This window comes from Somniosus microcephalus, unplaced genomic scaffold (genome assembly GCF_052327205.1).
Source record: "Somniosus microcephalus isolate GS21.2 unplaced genomic scaffold, FLI_Smic_1.0 unresolved_chr1, whole genome shotgun sequence".
In the NCBI taxonomy this organism is placed as follows: Eukaryota; Metazoa; Chordata; class Chondrichthyes; order Squaliformes; family Somniosidae; genus Somniosus; species Somniosus microcephalus.
The window spans coordinates 120,063,334-120,083,366 of NW_028225179.1; the positions used below are offsets into that span (position 1 = coordinate 120,063,334).

Genomic DNA, 20,033 nt, shown 5'->3' on the forward strand with positions numbered 1-20,033 from the left:
AGCAGTTCAAGAAGGCGGCTCACCACCACCTTCTCAAGGGCAATTAGGGATGGGCAATAAATACTGGCCTTGCCAGCGATGCCCACATCCAATAAACAAATAAAAAAAAGTAAAGGTACAAATTATCCATGATCCAATTCATTCCAATTCACATCCTTGTTTTCAAATCCCTCCATGGCCTTGCCCCTCCCTATCCCTGTAATCTCCTCCAGCCCCATAACCCTCCGAGATAACTGCGCTCCTCAAATTGTGGCCTCTTGACCATCCCCGATTATAATCGCTCCACCATTGGCGGCCATGCCTTCAGCTGCCAAGGCCCTAAACTCTGGAATTCCCTCCCTAAACCTCTCCACCTCTCTTTCCTCCTTTAAGATGCTCATTAAAACCTACCTGATGCGCTATCAATTACTCAAAAGACTGAGGTTAAGCGAGTAACTAACAGGCTTTTATTAACAAGAGAATGAAGGTGTGCCTCGAGTGGTCGACCAGTCCAGAATACAGAGGGACTGTGGAGCAGTCACCTTTATACCTGGACTCGTGGGAGGAGTCAGCCAAGGCATGTACAGACATGTACACAGTGGAATACAAACACACACACAGGCAGGTATAACAGTGGTTTACCACATTCACCCCTTGTTTAAAAATGAGTCCGGCGGGGTGAAGTGTATTAAAAGTTTGTGTATTGGAGTCTCTCCGGAGGTCTTGTCTGCCACTGTGATCGACGTGGCGACGGCAGGGGTAGTGAAGCTTCCGGCGTCAAGTCCCGCGTAGGCTGGGGCACTAGTGTGTAGTCCTCGTGGGTGTCGAGCGGGTCGCGGGGCCCAGGCATGCCATCTGCTGGGGTTGGATATTGGATCGTTGGGGGGGGGGTGGTAGAGGGTAGTGGGTTACTGGGGCCCCCGAGGGTGCGAGGTCTCGTATGGAGACTGTGTCCTCCTGCCCGTCCGGGTACGCAATGTAAGCATACTGGGGGTTGGCGTGGAGGAGGTCGACCCTCTCGACCAGGGGGTCCGTTTTATGGGTCCTCACGTGTCTTCTCAGTAGGACCGGCCCTGGGGACGTCAGCCATGGCGGTAGCGATGTCCCCGATGTGGACTTCCTTGGGAAGACAAACATTTTCTCATGAGGGGTGGCGTTAGTGGCAGTGCAGAGCAGTGACCGAATAGAGTGGAGCGCATCGGGGAGCACATCCTGCCAGCGGGAGGTCGGAAGGCCCCTAGACTTTAAGGCTAGCAGGGCGGCCTTCCAAACTGTCGCATTCTCTCTTTCCACCTGTCCGTTCCCCCGGGGGTTGTAACTGGTGGTCCTGCTTGTGGCAATACCCCTAGCGAGCAGGTACTGACGGAGTTCGTCGCTCATAAACGATGAGCCCCGGTCGCTATGGATATAGCTGGGGAAACCGAACAGGGTGAAGAGGTCGTTCAGACATTTAATGACCGTGGCACTGGTCATGTCCTGGCAGGGGATGGTGAACGGGAAACGGGAGTACTCATCAATAATGTTGAGGAAGTACACATTGCGGTCGGAGGAGGGGAGAGGCCCTTTAAAATCAATGCTCAGGCGCTCGAAGGGGCGAGTGGCTTTTATCAGGTGAGCCCTGTCTGGTCTATAAAAGTGCGGTTTGCACTCAGCGCAGACTTGGCAGTTCCTGGTCATGGTCCTGACCTCCTCAATGGAGTAAGGCAGGTTGCGGGCCTTGATGAAGTGGAAGAACCTGGTGACCCCCGGGTGGCAGAGGTCATTGTGGAGGGCCCACAGTCTATCGATCTGCGTGCTGGCGCAGGTGCCACGCGATAGAGCATCCAGGGGTTCATTGAGCTTCCTGGGCCGGTACAAGATCTCGTAGTTGTAGGTGGAAAGTTCGATTCTCCACCTCAAGATCTTGTCGTTTTTGATTTTGCCCCTCTGCTTGTTGTTAAACATAAAAGCAACTGAACGCTGGTCAGTGAGCAGGGTAAATCGTTTTCCGGCCAGGTAGTGCCTCCAATGACGCACAGCCTCCACAATAGCCTGGGCCTCCTTCTCAACAGCGGAGTGTCTGGTCTCCGGGCCCTGGAGGGTTCGTGAAAAGAAGGCCACGGGTCTCCCCGCCTGATTAAGGGTAGCGGCCAGGGCAAAGTCGGACGCGTCGCTTTCCACCTGGAAGGGGATGGATTCGTCCACTGCGTGCATGGTGGCTTTGGCAATGTCTTCCTTGATACGGTGGAAGGCTAAGCGGGCCTCTGCCGTCAAGGGAAAAGAGGTGGACTTGATCAGCGGACGGGCCTTGTCCGCATAGTAGGGGACCCACTGGGCGTAATAGGAGAAAAACCCTAGGCACCTCTTCAGGGCCTTGAGGCAGTGGGGCAGTGGGAGTTCCATAAGGGGACGCACCCGGTCGGGGTCGGGACCGATGACTCCGTGTTCCACAACACAGCCAAGGATAGCGAGGCGGGTTGTGCGGAATATGCACTTCTCCTTGTTATACGTCAGGTTCAGGAGTTGGGCGGTGCAGAGGAATTTTTCGAGGTTTGCGTCATGGTCCTGCAAGTCATGGCCGCAGATGGTCACATTGTCCAGGTATGGGAAAGTGGCCTGCAACGCATTTTGATTGACCATCCGGTCCATCTCCCTTTGGAAGACGGAGACCCCGTTGGTGACGCCAAAGGGAACCCTAAGGAAGTGGTAGAGGCGGCCGTTTTCCTCAAAGGCAGTATACTAGCGGTCCTCAGGGCGGATAGGGAGCTGGTGGTACGCTGATTTCAGGTCAATGGTCGAGAAGACGCGGTACTGCGCGATCTGGTTGACCATATCAGCTATGCGGGGGAGTGGGTAAGCGTCCAGCAGGGTGTAGCGATTTATTGTCTGGCTGTAGTCGATGACCAGGCGCTGCTTCTCGCCGGTCTTAACGACCACAACCTGGGCTCGCCAGGGGCTGGTGCTGCCCTCAATAATCCCCTCCTTCAGGAGCCGCTCCACTTCGGTTTTAATGAAAACCCTGTCCCCGGCACTGTATCGCCTGCTCTTTGTGGTGATGGGCTTACAGTCGGGGGGTGAGGTTAGCAAACAGTGGGGGGGGGGTGACTCTGAGTGTGGAGAGGTTGCACCTGGTGCGCGGCGGGCAATTTGGAAGCTGCTGGCTGCGGACTGTGAGTGGGGGGAGGGGTCCACCGTACGCCATCGTAACACTTTTAAGGTGGCACTGAAAATCTAACCCCAGTAGAACGGCAGCGCAGAGGTGGGGCAGGACCAGAAGTTTAAAATTATCGTACACAGTCCCATCTACTAAGAGTGTCACCACGCAGTAGCCGCCAATGTCCGCCGACTGGGACTCGGAGGCCATAGAAATCCGCTGGTGCGCAGGCAGGACTGGGAGAGAGCAACGCCGCACCGTGTTGGGGTGGATGAAGCTCTCCGTGCTCCCAGAATCAAAAAGGCAGGTTGTTTCGTGACCATTTACCTTAATGTCCATTGTGGACCGAGCCAGTTGGTGCGGTCTCGCTTGGTCCAGCGTAACGGAGGCCAGCGTAGGGGTCGGTGTGTCGCTGCGGGTATCAGATGAGGCGGTGTTGGGGGCCTGCTACGTCCCGGCTGGCGTCCAAGATGGCGGCGTCCATGATCCCCATGTGGCTGGAGGCATCCAAAATGGCTGCTGTTCCGGTGGTTCGCACATGGCTGGGGAGGCCCAAGATGGCGGCCCGCACAGCCCACACGCGGCGCTGCTGGGGTTCGGGGTGGCTTTGGCCCTGCAGATGCTGGCGTAGTGTCCCTTCTTCCCGCAGCCCGAGCAGATCGCATTTTTCGCCGGGCAGCGCGCTCTGGGGTGTTTGGCCTGGCCACAGAAGTAGCATTTCTGGCCTTGGGACACTGCTGCGGTAGTTGGGCCGTTGCTGGGATGTGGCTGGTGTGGCACGGCGCTATGAGACGGTCCTACCGTGTCCCAGGCTGTCGTTCCCCGCGGCGTCCACAGTGCAGAGGAGTAGGCATCCATGCCCCGGTAGGCTGCGTCCAATGATAGTGCGAGTTCAGAGGCCTTGTTGAGGTCGAGGTCACTCTGCTCCAACAGTCGCTGTCGGGTGTAATTGGACCTTTGGCCCGCCACAAAAGCGTCCCGGATAAGTTCCTCTGTGTACACGGCGGCCTTTACATCCTTACAACCACAGGCCCGGCCAAGCACAGACAGTGCCTGAAGGTATTCCTCGGTCGATTCCCCAGGTTGTTGTTTACGACTCCCCAGGAGGTGCCTGGCATACACCTCGTTCACTGGGTGCATATACTGGTCCTTGAGGAGCTTGAGAGCAGCCGTGTACGAGGTCGCGTCCTGGATGACCGAGTATGCTCGGTGGTTCACTTTGGAGGTCAGGACATCCAGTTTGTCCTCATCCGATTTGACCGTTGCAGCGGAGGCGATCAGGAATCTTTCAAAGCACTTAAGCCAGTGAGCAAACTTGGTGGATGCGTCCGCCTCCCGATGGTTTAAGTTCAGGCATGCTGGTGTGAGGATCTTCTCCATTATAAAAAATCTTGTTAATAAAATTGATGCGCTATCAATTACTCAAAAGACTGAGGTTAAGCGAGTAACTAACAGGCTTTTATTAACAAGAGAATGAAGGTGTGCCTCGAGTGGTCGACCAGCCCAGAATACAGAGGGACTGTGGAGCAGTCACCTTTATACCTGGACTCGTGGGAGGAGTCAGCCGAGGCATGTACAGACATGTACACAGTGGAATACAAACACCCACACAGGCAGGTATAACAGTGGTTTACCACACTACCTCTTTGACCAAACTTTTGGTCACCTGCCCTAATATCTCCTTGTGTGGCTCGGTGCCCAGCTTTGTTTTATAATGCTCCTTGGAACGTTTTACTACGTTGAAGGCGCTATATAAATACAAGTTGTTGTTGTTGTTATTGGTGGAACAGGCTTCTCCTCGGGGGTAATTTTGACCTAACTCTCCCGGTGGGATGCCTACTGGATCGGGTGCAACACTGGTTTTACACCCCGCACAATATTACTCTCCACTGACTTCAGCATGTGCATCAGTTTCCCAAATTTCGGGTTAGGCTCAAATTGCCTACTCTCAGATTCATTCCATTACTATAATCAATGCACAATTGCCATTTCTGAAAAGACATAAATCGTTTGGTAATTTAATATATTCTGACTTGTGTGTTTCAAGGATACAGTAGAATGTTCGATTACAGTGCTGGAAAGTGAGGTTAGCGAGCTTACAACAATTCGCATGTCACAGGGAGAGAAGATCTCTAACCTGTTGGTGAGTTTCTGAAAAGAGCATTTATTTGTTGTGCACAGCGATATCTAGAAGCTATTTATTTCCCATTGTGCTGTGAAATTATTTCTGACCCTTCATTTAACGTGAAGAGGCAGAGGTAGAAATTCATCTTGGGCGGAAGCACAAATCATAAGAACACAAGAAATAGGAGCAGGAGTAGGTCATACAGCCCCTCGAGCCTGCTCCACCATTCAATGAGATCATGGCTGATCATCGACCTCAACTCCACTTTCCCGCCCTATCCCCATATCCTTTGATTCCCCTAGAGTACAAAAATCTGTAGATCTCAGCCTTGAATATACTCAAAGACTCAGCATTCACAGCCCTCTGGGGCAGAGAATTCCAAAGATTCACAACCCTCTGAGAGAAGAAATTCTTCCTCATCTCAGTCTTAAATGGCCGACCCCTTATCCTGAGACTATGCCCCCTAGTTCTAGACACTCCAGCCAGGGGAAACAGCCTCTCAGCATCTACCCTGTCAATCCCCCTCAGAATCTTATATGTTTCAATGAGATCACCTCTCATTCTTCTAAACTCCAGAGAGTATAGGCCCATTCTACACAATCTCTCATCATAGGACAGCCCTCTCATCCCAGGAATCAATCTAGTGAACCTTCGTTGCACCGCCTCCAAGGCAAGTATATCCTTCCTTAGATAAGGAGACCAAAACTGTGCACAGTACTCCGGGTGTGGTCTCACCAGAGCCCTGTACAACTGTAGCAAGACTTCCTTACTCTTATACTGCAACCTCGTTGCAATAAAGGCCAACATGCCATTTGCCTTCCTTATTGCTTGCTGTACCTGCATGCCAGCTTTCTGTGTTTCTTGTACGAGGACACCCAAATCTCTCTGAACACCAACATTTAATAGTTTTTCACCATTTAAAACATATTGTTTTCCTATTCTTCCTACCAAAGCGAATAACGTCACATTTCCTCACATTATCCTCCATCTGCCACCTTATTGCCCATTCACTTAACCTGTCTACATCCCTTTGCAGGCTCTTCATGTCCTCCTCCCAGCTTACTTTCCCACCTAGCTTTGTATCGTCGGCAAACTCGGATAAATCGGGCGCTATTGTTACGCACCCAGCCCAATGTTCCGCTCCATTTAAGTCGATGGAATGGAATAATGGGATGGGGAAGAGGGTGGGGAGTAGGACGAGCGGTGGATTCGATACCGGCCATTTTGCACTGTCATTCAAGATGAATTTCCGCTCCGCAATTTCTGGCTGACACCGGGGGTGAAATTCAACCTTCTGCACTGGCACAAAACCGGCACCAGCGGATCAGCCGATTGTCGTACATTCCGCCCGGTTTTACTTTCTGTTATCCTCAGCGATAAGGAAAATCGACCAAGGTATATAACGGGCTGCCAATCTTCTATCGTCTGTTTTTTGGACCCCACCGAAGCTAAATTTTACCGCTCTCTCTCTCTCTTTCTCTTTCTCTCATTCTGGGTCGGAAAGGTTCTTAGTTGCACTGCAGTCATGTTGATCGGGAGCAATTTTGACTTAACCCGCCCATCGGGAAACTGATCTGATGCAACCACGTCACCTGATTTCATTCTCCATTGAAGTCAATATTTCTCCAATCCCTTGCTGGTTGAGGGGTACGGGCCCTTTCCTCAGAAATATGTGGAAAGTTACGTTTTATCTCCCCCTGGTCTCCAATTACACAACCTGCTCAAATTCACTCAGAGGTTGGTGAATCTGTGGAATTCTCTACCACAGAAAGCTGTGGAGGCCAAGCCACTGAATATATTTAAGAAGGAGATAGATAGATTTCTAGACACAAAAGGCATCGAGGGGTATGGGGAGAGAGGGGGAATATGGTATTGAGATAGAGGATCAGCCATGATCAGATTGAATGGCGGAGCAGGCTCGAAGGGCCAAATGGCCGACTCCTGCTCCTAATTTTCTATGTTTCTATTCACTTCCTAATTCAGTGATATTCTATTTTACCAGATATCTCACGACTAGCTGTCAAGAATGAACTGATTCACTGCTGAGATTATTGTGCTAAATGTCCGTTGGGTTGAGATATTGATCAGGAAGCTAACAGGTTAACATGTCTTCAATAATTAGCAGCGGGTACATAAAAGTTAGGAATGAGAACAGAATTTAAATCTACAAGATGCACTGCAGCAACTTGCCAAGGCTTCTTCGGCAGCACCTCCCAAACCCGTGACCTCTACCACCAGGACAAGGGCAGCAGGCACATGGGAACACCACCACCTCCAAGTTCCCCTCCAAGTCACACACCATCCTGACTTAGAAGTATATCGCCGATCCTTCATCGTCGCTGGGTCAAAATCCTGGAACTCCCTCCCTAACAGCACTGTGGGAGTACCATCACCACACGGACTGCAGTGGTTCAAGAAGGTGGCTCACCACCACCTTCTCGAGGGCAGTTAGGGATGGGCAATAAATGCCGGCCTTGCCAGCAACGTCCACATCCCATAAAGGAATAATAAAAAATGGATTTAATGAAAAAAGGATCATATTAATCACAAATAATTGTTTAATAAGTGTATAGAATCGACAACAAAATGTTTGCTCAGATGAAAGTCATCAGTTCATTGAAAACTAATTTGAGGTGTTTAAAATGTTCAAAGGATTTGATAGGGTAGGTACGGAGAAACTATTTCCACTGGTGGGGGAATCCAGAATGAGATGACATGATCTTAAAACTAGAGTTAGGCCTTTCAGGAGTGAAATCAGGCAGCCCTTTTCCACACAAAGGGTAGTAGAAATTTGGAACTCTCTCCCCCAAAAGGCTGTGGGTCAATTGAAGCTCTATGCGTATTAGGTGTGCGATTGAAATTGAACATCACCATATTTGGAGAGCAGTTATAGTAACAGTTTGTACTTGCCCAGCATACATTGTGCTAATCCCTCTAAGTACCTGTAGGTAAAAGCATATTGTCAAACAATTATGTTACTATGTGGCTCAGTGGGTAGCACACTCACCTCTGAGTCAGAAGGTTGTGCATTCAAGTCCCACTCCAGAGACTTGAGCACATAAAGCTAGGCTGACACTCAAGTGCAGAGCTGAGGGAGTGCTGCACTGTCAGAGGTGCCGTCATTCGGATGAGACGTTAAACCGAGGACCCGTCTGCTCTCTCAGGTGGATGTAAAAAGATCCCAAGGCCACTATTTTGTAGAAGAGCAGGGGAGTTCTCCCCGGTGTCCTGGCCAATATTTATCTCTCAGTCCACGTAACTAAAACAACTTATCTGGTCATTATCACATTGCTGTGTGTGGGAGCTTGCTGTGCCCAAATTGGCTGCCGCGTTTCCCACATTACAACAGTGGCTACACTCTAAAAGTACTTTACTGGCTGTAAAGCGCTTTGAGACGTCCGGTGGTCGTGAAAGGCGCCGTATAAATGCAAGTCTTTTAATCTTCAACAAAACGATGCTGAAATGAAATGTCGATACACTTTAGATAAGCATGAATATTACATAAAATAATTATTCATTTCTCCGACAACATTGACAACGATGTTGCTACGAACACTCTATACTTCTGTTATCAGGATACGACAGAACGTCTGAGAGAAGATATAGGAGAACAATTTGAGGCGATGCATTCTTTTCTCAATGAAAAAGAATGCGCTCTCATACAAAATCTAGCGGATGAAGAAGAACGTGTTGTGACGATGTTGGAAGAGAACATTGTGCTGCTTTCAAGAGAATGTGACAGGATGGAAGCAACAATACGAGAAATGCGCACAGCGGTAAATTCGGAAGACAGTTACAAGTTACTTCAGGTGAGTTAGTCTTCAACGGTTGCCATGGAAATGTCTTGACTTCACAAGCTGGGAGTTGACTGTTACAAATTATTGCAGTCACTCTGAACGACGGGTAACAATACTAAAATATTTTTTCTTGCTTTCTCAGGGATATGGCAGTCTTAAGCGGAGGTAAGTATATGACATGCATTTATATTGAACACTGTCTAAAACTGCGGCGGTGACGTTTCCATAATAGGTTCTGATCGCCTGCCCTAACTACGCCGACAGAGCCACGGAAACCCCAGAAAAATGGCGCAAACAGCTAAACCGAGCATTCATGCCTTTTATCCAGGGTTTTCGCTGAAGTTGCCGTGGAGGATCGGGGAAACATTCAGCGGAAATCCTAGCCCGTAATTCATTTCCTTTACTCACACAGGCCACCTTAATGCAACCTTTGAATTATGTCTTATATCCAACTTCTTTACTCAACTTACATAAAAGCATAAGTAATAGGAGCTTGATTCACTAATGTCCTTTAGGGAAGTAAATCTGCTGTCCTTACCTGGTCTGACCTATATTAATAAGAACATAAGAAATAGGAGCAGGAGTCGGCCATTTGGGCACTCGAGCCTGCTCCGCCATTCAGTAAGATCATGGCTGATCTTCTACCTCATCTCCACTTTCCCGCCCCATCCCCATATCCCTTGATTCCCTTAGTGGCCAAGAATCTATCGATCTCTGTCTTGAATATACTCAACGACTGAGCATCCACAGACCTCTGGGGTAGAGAATTCCAAAGATTCACCACCCTCTGAGTGAAGAAATTTCTCCTCATCTCAGTCCTAAATGGCCGACCCCTTATTCTGAGACTGTGACCCCTGGTTCTAGACTCTCCAGTGAGGGGAAACAGCCTCTCAGCATCTACCCTGTCAACCCCTTGTCCTCACTTGGCGTGCTATATTTTTTAATTAAGCAATCATTCTAAATTTCGCTATCCTATTGTGAAATTCCAGAACTGGCTGATCCCTGGAGTGGATTGAATCCTATGATCTTAAAAAATGTTTTTTTTTCTCACTATTCTACTTTGTTTTCCTCAAGAATTTAGTCAGCGACAATGTTGCAACATCATAGACATCAGTTCCGCCAAATTTACCTCCAGCCTTAAAGTATAACTGCAAGCTACAGGCACCCAGGGCCAGGTATGGGGAAGTGGCAACTGTAAAGTCAGCAAATACTGGAGGTAGAAATTCATCTTGGCAGCACTAAGTGGGCAATGTCGCATCTGCTGCCCAATATTCAGTTGCTTTGCCATCAACAGAATTGAATATCAAAGTGGGGCATATTACATAGGATTACACAGGATATACGGCACAGAAACAGGCTGTTCGGCCCAACCAGTCCATGCCGGCGTTTATGCTCCACTCGAGCCTCCATCCGTCTTTCCTCATCTAACTCGGATCAGCGTAACCTTCTATACCCTTCTCCCTCATATGCATGTCCAGCCTCTCTAGCCTAACGGGTGGCGGTGCGATATTCCCGTTTAGCGCTGCCCGTGGCGAACTTCTACCCCAAATTTTCTGGACAGCAATCAATTGTAGAAACTGGAAACCAATCATTTTTTTTTTGAGCATTCTTCAGTCGGAACACCTGGGTGCAGTGAGATGCCATCGAAGACCTCCTGTCCCCTGCAGGGGCGGGGAGATGTCTCAGTAATGCCACAAGTGGCCCCCCACCGACTCGCCATTGAAATGTCCACATTCGAGATGGGCAGTGTTGAAGCAAACTAGCAGCGCAGTACAGCCCTTTAGTTTCGGATCCATAGCCTTCAGCAAACAAGAGTAACAGAGGGAGAAGTTTATTAAGGAAATATCAAGGGATATGGAGATCGGGCGGGAAAGTGGAGTTGAGGTCGATGATCAGCCATGATCTCATTGAATGGTGGAGCAGGCTCGAGGGGCCGAATGGTCTACTCCTGCTCTTATTTCTTATGTCCTTAAATAGAGTGATGCATGCCATTGATTCTTTCTAAAGAATTCACTCAGTAATGTCTGTATATTACAGATCTGAATCAGTGTATATGCCAGTTTTGCATTACCCAACTTGCAATTTGGATGGATTTTCTGGTCCGCTACAGTATGGAGCCTGGAAACAGATGAAGAATGTCATCAAAACAGGTTCCTTTAACAGTATAGTTTCTCTTTGCCTCGATTATGGGTGCTTCATCGCGTTTGGTGCAAAGTTTGTTAAAGGGGACGTGCTCCTGTGTTTTCCTTTCATAGAAATATAGAAACATAGAAGATAGGAGCAGGAGTAGGCCGTTCGGCCCCTCGAACTCTCTCATTCTTCTAAACTCCAGTGAATATAAGCCTAATCGACCCAATCTCTCTTCATACGTCATTCCTGCCATCCCAGGTATCAGTCTGGTGACTCTTCGCTGCACTCCCTTTCGCCTTCACTAGTTCACTCAGGTAAACCACGAGTGTGAAATTGGACAAGGGTAGGACGTAAGAGGTGGCACGCATCAGCGGCCCGTTATGCGCACCGTACCACATTCAGTTCCATTGACTCGAGCACCGAATATCGTGTGCATTGCATAATGCATGGCAAAAGCGATTCAGCCTCTTTTGCATCCTGTCCAGGCCCAATTCAACCCCCCACCCCCTGCGTCTCACCACCGGGGGGTGCTGCTTCATCCGTGCTGCCTTATGAGTTGAGAGTCGCTATCTAAGCCCTCCGTTGAAATACATTCAGCATGAGTAGAACCATACGAAAGGCGGAATGGTCTGAGACACCGCGCCATCGGATGGGGCTTGTGTACATAGTCGGCCACTTACCGCAACACCGCGGGTGTATTGCCCGTGATTTCCCTCTCATTAACGTCAAATAGTGGGAAATGGCCAAGAAGCCCCGGCAGTGGGCATGGGGGGGCGGGGGGGCCTCAGAAAAATTCCAAATGAGTCATTGCCAAATTGTAATTTCGGGGTCCAAAGTCTTCAGTAAACAAAAGTAACATAGGGAGCAGTTTATTAAAATTCTTACAGGGCTTGACAGGGTAGATGCAGGGAGGATGTTTCCCCTGGCTGGGGAGTCTAGAACCAGGGGTCACAGTCTCAGAATAAAGGGTCGGCCATTTAGGACTGAGATGAGGAGAAATTTCTTCACTCAGAGGGTGGTGAATCTTTGTAATTCTCTACCCCAGAGGGCTGTGGAGGCTCAGTCGTTGAGTATATTCAAGACAGAGATCGATAGCTTTTTGAATATTAACAGAATCAAGCGATATGGGGATAGTTCAGGAAAGTGGAGATGAGGTAGAAGATCAGCCATGATCTTATTGAATGGCGGAGCAGGCTCGAGGGGCCGAATGGTCTACGCCTGCTCCTATTTCTTAAAGAAACATAGAAAAATAGGAGCAGGAGTCGGCCATCCCGCCCTTCGAGCCTGCTCCGCCATTCAATATGATCATGGCTGATCCTCTAACTCAATACCATATTCCTATGCTCTCTCCCCATACCCCTTGATGCCTTTTGCATCTAGAAATCTATCAATCTCCTTCTTAAATATATTCAGTGACTTGGCCTCCACAGCCTTTAGTGGTAGAGAATTCCACAGGTTCACCGCCCTCTGAGTGAAGATATTTCTCCTCATCTCAGTCCTAAATGTCCTTCCCCCAATCCTGAGACTGTGATCCCTCGTTCTAGACCCCCCAGCCAGGGGAAACCTCCTCCCTGCATCCAGTCTGTCTAGCCCTGTCAGAATTTTATACGTTTCAATGAGATCTCCTCTCATTCTTCTAAACTCTAGTGAATACAGGCCTAGTCGACCCAATCTTTCCTCATACGACAGTCCTGCCATCCCAGGAATCAGTCTGGTGAACATTCACTGCACTCCCTCTATGGCAAGTATATCCTTTCTTAGATAAGGGGACCAAAACTGCACACAGTACTCCAGGTGTGGTCTCGCCAAGGCCCTGTATAACTGTAGTAAGACAGCCTTACTCCTGTACTCAAATCCTCTTGCAATGAAGGCCAACATACCATTTGCCTTCCTAACTGCTTGCTGCACCTGCATGTTTGCTTTCAGTGACTGGTGTACAAGGACACCCAGGTCCCTCTGTACATAAACATTCCCCAATCTATCACCATTTAAATAATACTCTGCCTTTCTGTTTTTCCTACCGAAGTAGATAACTTCACATTTATCCATGTTATACTGCATCTGCCATGTATTTGCCCACTCACTCAACTTGTCTAAATCGCCTTGAAGCCTTTTGCATCCTCCTCACAACTCATAATCCCACCTAGTTTCGTGTCGTCAGCAAACTTGGAAATATTACATTTGGTTCCCCCATCCAAATCATTGATATATATTGTGAATAGCTGGGGTCCAAGCACTGATCCCTGCGGTACCCCACTAGTCACCGCCTGCCACCCTGAAAAAGACCCATTTATTCCTCTTCTCTGTTTCCTGTCTGTTAACCAATTTTCAATCCATGCCAGTATATTACCCCCAATCCCAGGTGCTTTAATTTTGCACACTAACCTCATATGTGGGACTTTATCAAATGCCTCCTGAAAATCCAAATACACCACATCCACTGGTTCTCCCTTATCTATTAAGTTACATCCTCAAAAAACTCCAGTGGGTTTGTCAAACACGATTTCCCTTTCATAAAGCCATGTCGTATTTGTCTAATCCCGTTGTTATTTTCTAAGTGTCATAGAAATATAGAAGATAGGAGCAGGAGTCGGCCATTCGGCCCTTCGAGCCTGCTCCGCCATTCAACGAGATCATGGCTGATCATCCAAACCCTAGCACCCGGTCCCTACACCGACAGCCATCCCACACAAGCCCTATCCCCGTAACCCCACGTATTTAATCCCCCCTAACACTAAGGGCCAATTTTTTATCATGGCCAATCAACCTAACCCGCACATCTTTGGACTGTTATCACATCCTTTATAATAGACTCTAGCATTTTCCATACTACTGACGTTAGGCTAACCGGTCTGTAGTTCCCTGTTTTCTCTCTCCCTTCTTTTTTAAATAGTGGGGTTATATTTGTCACCCTCCAATCTGCAGGAACTGTTCCATAATCTATAGAATTTTGGAAGATGACAGCCAATGCATCCACTAATTCCATGGCTACCTCTTTTAGTACTCTGGGATGCAGATTATCAGGCCCTGGGGATTTATCGGCTTTCAGTCCCATTAATTTCTCCAGCACTATTTTTTTATGAACACTAATTTCCTTTAATTCCCCCTTCTCACTAGACCCTTGGTTCCCTAGCATTTCTGGGAAGTTTTTTGTGTCCTTTACCGTGAAGACAGAACCAAAGTATTTGTTTAATTGCTCTGCCATTTCCTTGTTCCCCATTATAAATTCTCCCATTTCTGACTGTAAGGGACCTACATTTGTCTTCACTAATCTGAAACAGTTTCTCCCTCTCTACTCTATCAAAACCCCTCATAATTTTGAACACCTCGATTAAATCTCCCCTTAACCTTCTCTGCTCTAAGGAAAACAATCCCAACTTCTTTTCTCTCTCCAAATAATTGAAGTTTCTCATCCCTGGTATTATTCTAGTAAATCTCCTTCGCACCCTTGCCAAGGCCTTGATTTCTGAAAATATGCCCCATGGTGGGTATAAGGAACAAGCTTGATGGGCAGAATAACATTTTTCCCGTCCCCTGCTCTCCAAAATTCTTATGTTTAAAGGGAATATAAATATATAAACGCACTAAGTGTGGTTAATAAGGTTGGTGAGCTGCAGGCGCAAAAAAGTGGGAATATGATGTAGTGGTGATAACGGAGACCTGGCTCAAAAAATAGGAGGATTGGATGCTTAATATTCCTGGGTACAAGGTATTCAGGAAAGATAGGGAAGGAAAAAAATGGAGGAGTTTTGATTAAGGAAAATATTACAGTGCAAGAAAGAGAGAATGTCCTTGAGCGATCAAAGACAGAATCTATTTGGTTAGAGTCGAGAAAAAGTAGAGGATCTTTTACACTACTTAGTGTATTTTATAGGCTACCAAATATCAGATTTGCAAAGAAATTACTGAGAGTTGAAAGAACTACAAAGTAGTGATAATGGGAGACTTTAACTACCCCAATATTGAATGGGGCACTGACTTTGTTAAGGGCAGAGAAGGTGAGGAATTTCTGAAACGTGTTCAGGAGAATTTTCTTGATAAGTATGTTTCCTGCCCAGTGGGAATGAAGTGGGTCAAGTGGAGAATGTCACAGTTGGTGGAGCATTTCGGGAATAGTGATCATAATATCGTAAGGTTTAGATTAATTATGGAGAAGAACAAGGAGCAATCTAGAATAAAATTACTTAACTGGGGGAGAGCTAATTTCAGCGAATTGAGGAGGGATCCGGCCCGGGTAAATTGGAGTCAAAGACTGGGAGGCAAAAATATGATGGAGCAATGGGCGGCCTTTAAAAAGGAGATGGTTCGGGTACAGTCTAGGTACATTCGTACCAGGGGGAAAGGGAGGCCAACCAAAGCCAGAGCTTCCTGGATGGCGAAGCAGTTGGAGAGTAGGATGAAGCAGAAAAAGGGGGCTTGATAATACAAGGGAAAATCAGGCTGAATAAAAAAAGTACAGAGAAGAAGTGAAAAAGGAAATAAGAGGGGCGAAAAGACAGTACGAGAATAGATTGGTGGCCAACATAAAGGCTAATCCAAAGGTCTTCTATAGGCATATTAACAGTAAAAGCGTTGTCAGAGGAACAGTGGGGCCGATTAGGGACCCAAATGGAGAACTATTAGTGGAGACAGAAGGCATGGCTGAGGTACCAAATGAGTACTTTGCATCGGTGTTTACCAAGGAAGAGGACTTGGCCAAAGCTATGGTAAACAAGGAGTTTGCTGGGATACTGGATGAGATAAAAAAAAATCGATAAAGGGGATTTACTGGAAAGGCTGGCAGTACTTAAAGTGGATAAGTCACCCGGTCCGGATGGGATGTATCCTAGGTTACTGAGGGAAGTAAAGGTAGAAATTTACGAGGTGCTGGTCACAATCTTCCAATCCTCCTTAGATACAGGAGTGGTGCCAAAGGACTTGAGGATTGCAAATGTTACACCCTTGTTCAAAAAAAGGGGAGAAGGATAAACCCGGCAATTACAGGCCAGTCAGTTTAACGTCTGTAGTGGGGAAGCTTTTAGAAACAATGATCTGGGAGAAAATTAACAGCCACTTGGACAAGCATGGACTAATAAAGGAGAACCAGCATGGATATGTTAAAGGCAAAATAAAAACAGAAAATGCTGGAAATACTCAGCAGGTCAGGCAGCATCTGTGAAGAGAGAACCACAGTTAACGTTTCAGGTCGATGACCTTTCGTCAGAACTGGAAAAAAGCTGTTACATTTCTGGCTTTTTCCCAGTTCTGACAAAAGGTCATCGACCTGAAACGTCAACTCTGTTTCTCTCTTCACAGATGCTGCCTGACCTGCTGAGTATTTCCAGCATTTTCTGTTTTTATTTCAGATTTCCAGCATCCACAGTATTTTCTTTTTGCAAGTTAAAGGCAAATCCTGTTTGACTAACTTGATTGAGTTTTTTGATGAGGTAACGAAGAGGGTGGATGAGGGCAGTGTAGTTGATGTTATGTATATGGACTTTCAAATGGCGTTTGATTAAGTAACACATATTAGGCTTGTTAGCAAAATTGAAGCCCATGGGATAAAAGGGGCAGTAAGCAGCATGGATACAAAACTGGCTAAGGGATAGAAAACAGAGAGTTGTGGTGAATGGCTGTTTTTCAGACTGGAGGGAGGTATACAGTGGTGTTCCCCAGGGTTCAGTACTAGGATCACTGCGGTTTTTGATATATATTAATGACTTGCACTTGGGGGGTACAGAGCACAATTTTGAAATTTGCAGATGACACAAAACTTGGATAGAGATAGAGTTCAGGAAGACATAGACAGGCTGGTGAAATGGGCGGACACATAGCAGATGAAATTCAACGCAAAGAAGTGTGAGGTGATACATTTTGGTAGGCAGAATGAGGAGAGACCATACACACTAACTGGTACAATTTTAAAGGGGCTGCAAGAATAGAGACTGGGGGTGCTTGTGCACAAATCTTCGAAGGTGGCAGGACAGGTTAAAGCAGTTAATAAAGCAGGTGGGTTCCTGGGCTTCATAAATAGAGGCACAGAGTACAAAAGACAGGAAGTTATACTAAACCTATACAAAACACTAGTTCGGCCCCAGCTCGAGAATTGTGTCCAATTCTGGGCACCACACTTTCGGAAGGACTTAAAGGCTTTGGAGAGGGTACAGAAGAGATTTACTAGAATGGTTCCAGGGATGAGGGGTTAAAGTTACGTGGATAGACTAGTGAAGCTGGAGTTGTTCTCCTTAGAGCAGAGAAAGCTGAGGCGACTTGATAGAGGTGTTTAAGACCATGAAGGGTTTAGATAGAGTAAAGAAAGTAAAACAGTTTCCTGGCTGAAGGGTCAATAACGAGGGGGCACAGGTTTAAGGTGATTGGTAAAAGAACCAGCGGCGACATGAGGGAAAACTTATTTACGCAACGAGTGGTTAGGATTTGGAATGCACTGCCTGATAGGCTGGTGGAAACAGATTCAATAGTAACCTTCAAAGGGGAATTAGATAAATAGCTGAAGGAGAAAAAAATTGCAGGGATATGGGGAAAGAGCGGGAGAGTGGGACTAACTGGATTGGTCTTCGAATGAGCCGGCGCAGACTCGATGGGCCGAATGGCCTCATTCTGTGCTGTACTATTCCATGATTCTATGATTCTATATTTAGCTTATATCCAATTTCCTTACAGTTCCAACTGCACTTCATTTCGACCCAAACACAGCAAATCCTCTTCTTTGTATATCAAATCATGGACGAAAACTGGAATATTGTAAAACTCCATCAACATCATCAGATACCCCTGTGAGATTTACCAACTACCTCAGTGTTGTAGCTTCAGTGGGCTTTACCTCAGGAAGACATTATTGGGAGGTTAATGTCGGCGAAGAGGCTGATTGGTTTCTCGGCTTGGCTGCAGCATCAGTCAACAGGAAGGTGTGCGTAGTAGCGAAACCGGAGCACGGATTATGGACCATACGACACAAAAGTGGGGAAAGTTACTGGGCTTACGGCAAAGAAAAAGTCATCATCAACCCTGATGTTAACCTAGAAAAGATTGGCATTTACCTCGACTATGAGAAAGGACAGCTGTCATTTTATGATGCCGAAGACATGTCGCATATTCACACATTCAACGACACATTCACGGAGAAACTTTACCCTTTTTTTAGTGTCGATTGGACAGAAAACAACGAAATATCACCCATAGAACTTTTCCGGCTAAAGTTGTGAGCATCTCTTTCGATTAGGAGATATTTACAGAGTTAAACATTTGAGTGAATGTTGTGGTCATCTTGACTATTCCAATGCACTCCTGGCTGGCCTCCCACATTCCACCCTATGTAAACTTGAGATCATCCAAAACTCTGCTGCCCCTGTCCCAACTCGCACCAAGTCCCATTCACCCATCACCCCTGTGCTCGCTGACCTACATTGGCTCCCGGTTAAGCAACACCTTCAAATGATTTCAAAATTCTCAACCCTGTTTTCAAATCCCTCCATGGCCTCACCCTCTCCCTATCTCTGTAATCTCCTCCAGCCCTACAACCCCTCCGAGATATCTGCGCTCCTCTAATTCTGGTCTCTTTCGCATCCCTGATTATAACTGCTTCACCATTGGTGGCCGTGCCTTCTGTTGCCTGGGTGCTAAGCTCTGGAATTCCCTGCCTAAACCTCTCCGCCTCTCTTTCCTCCTTTAAGACACTCCTTAGAAGCTACCACTTTCACCTGCCCTAATTTCTCCTTATGTGGCTCGGTGTCAAATGTTTTGTCTTGTAATACACCTGTGCAACAGCATGGGACGTTTTACTACATTAGAGGTGCTATATAAACACAAGTTGTTGTTGTCATCAAAATGAAGAATACTAGTGCTGGTGAATAAATCATTTTCCAAATCTCACCATTATGAATTTCTAGTGAAACAATACAAGGTGCAAGGTGATTTTCCCCCCCCATCCCAATTTTAACTCCCCCTCCCCTGCCTGGCAGAAATCGGGTGGTGGGAGGGAACAGTTAAAATGAGGGGAAGGACATACCCGCTCCAGCCCTGCTGCCTCCCCGGACACCCGTCCAAAGCTGGCGGGTTCCTGCTTCGTCGCTCAGGCCTTGAACTAAAATAGCGCATCGGGTTGCTGAGGATATCATTGGGCCCCCATCCGCATATTTAAACTGGACCCCCCGCCAGATTGGCCATGCCACTTTTACACCAGAACATCTGCCCAGGATCCCTCGTTGCAGTTTCAGCGCACCTTCGGGAGAACCCCTGGTTTCCCCAGGTTTTCCAGCGATACACTGCCGAAGTTACAATGGAAGAAATCCCGAGCAAATTCTCCCCCCGCCCCCCCTCCTGCGTTGTCTTATTTGACGGCCGCCCTCCAGCTTCCTTCTCCCACCGTTCCGCCCTACTTTCTATCTAATAATTTTCACAATAATTCCTCCAAACAGTGACCAAGTTTCTCCTACAGTCCAGTTAAGTCTCTCGTTTTTTCTCTTCGTGATCCCTGCTACGTAGAAACAGCAGTAGGAAATCTGGCCCATCGGTCTACTGCAGTATTTGATGAACCAAGCCAGCCCTTTAATTATTTTTTAAGCCCAATGCCTTATTATTCCTTATCCTATAGGGGAATAGGAACATCATAATCGTGCTAAATCGCACACGTAACCATTATTTCTTGTTGCATAACACATTATAATTCATCCTTATGTTATCTTATGTCTTGGGCTATGGGCAACAGCATTACTGATACATTGATCAATAGTGTTATTGTTTAAAATATTGTAAATGGATACAACTTGAGAGGAGATCAATAAATAAGTTGCATAACCTTTGCTGCTGACTGATTTAATGTGTTGCTGCTGTGAAGAGCCTGGGACAGTTCATTGATGCTGTTTTCTTTGAC

General features: G+C 47.1%; 1 protein-coding gene across 1 annotated transcript in view; it reads left to right on the forward strand.

The window, feature by feature from the left end:
• Positions 1-20,033, forward strand: part of LOC147095745 (E3 ubiquitin-protein ligase TRIM39-like) — a 34,989-nt gene extending 14,956 nt beyond the window's left edge. Inside the window, exons 2-6 of the mRNA XM_085974796.1 lie at positions 5,160-5,255; positions 8,813-9,046; positions 9,177-9,199; positions 11,072-11,184; positions 17,825-20,033. Of these exons, the coding sequence (XP_085830922.1) occupies positions 5,160-5,255; positions 8,813-9,046; positions 9,177-9,199; positions 11,072-11,184; positions 17,825-18,366 (1,008 nt within the window). The 3' untranslated portion in view covers positions 18,367-20,033. The remainder of the gene's footprint in view (positions 1-5,159; positions 5,256-8,812; positions 9,047-9,176; positions 9,200-11,071; positions 11,185-17,824) is intronic.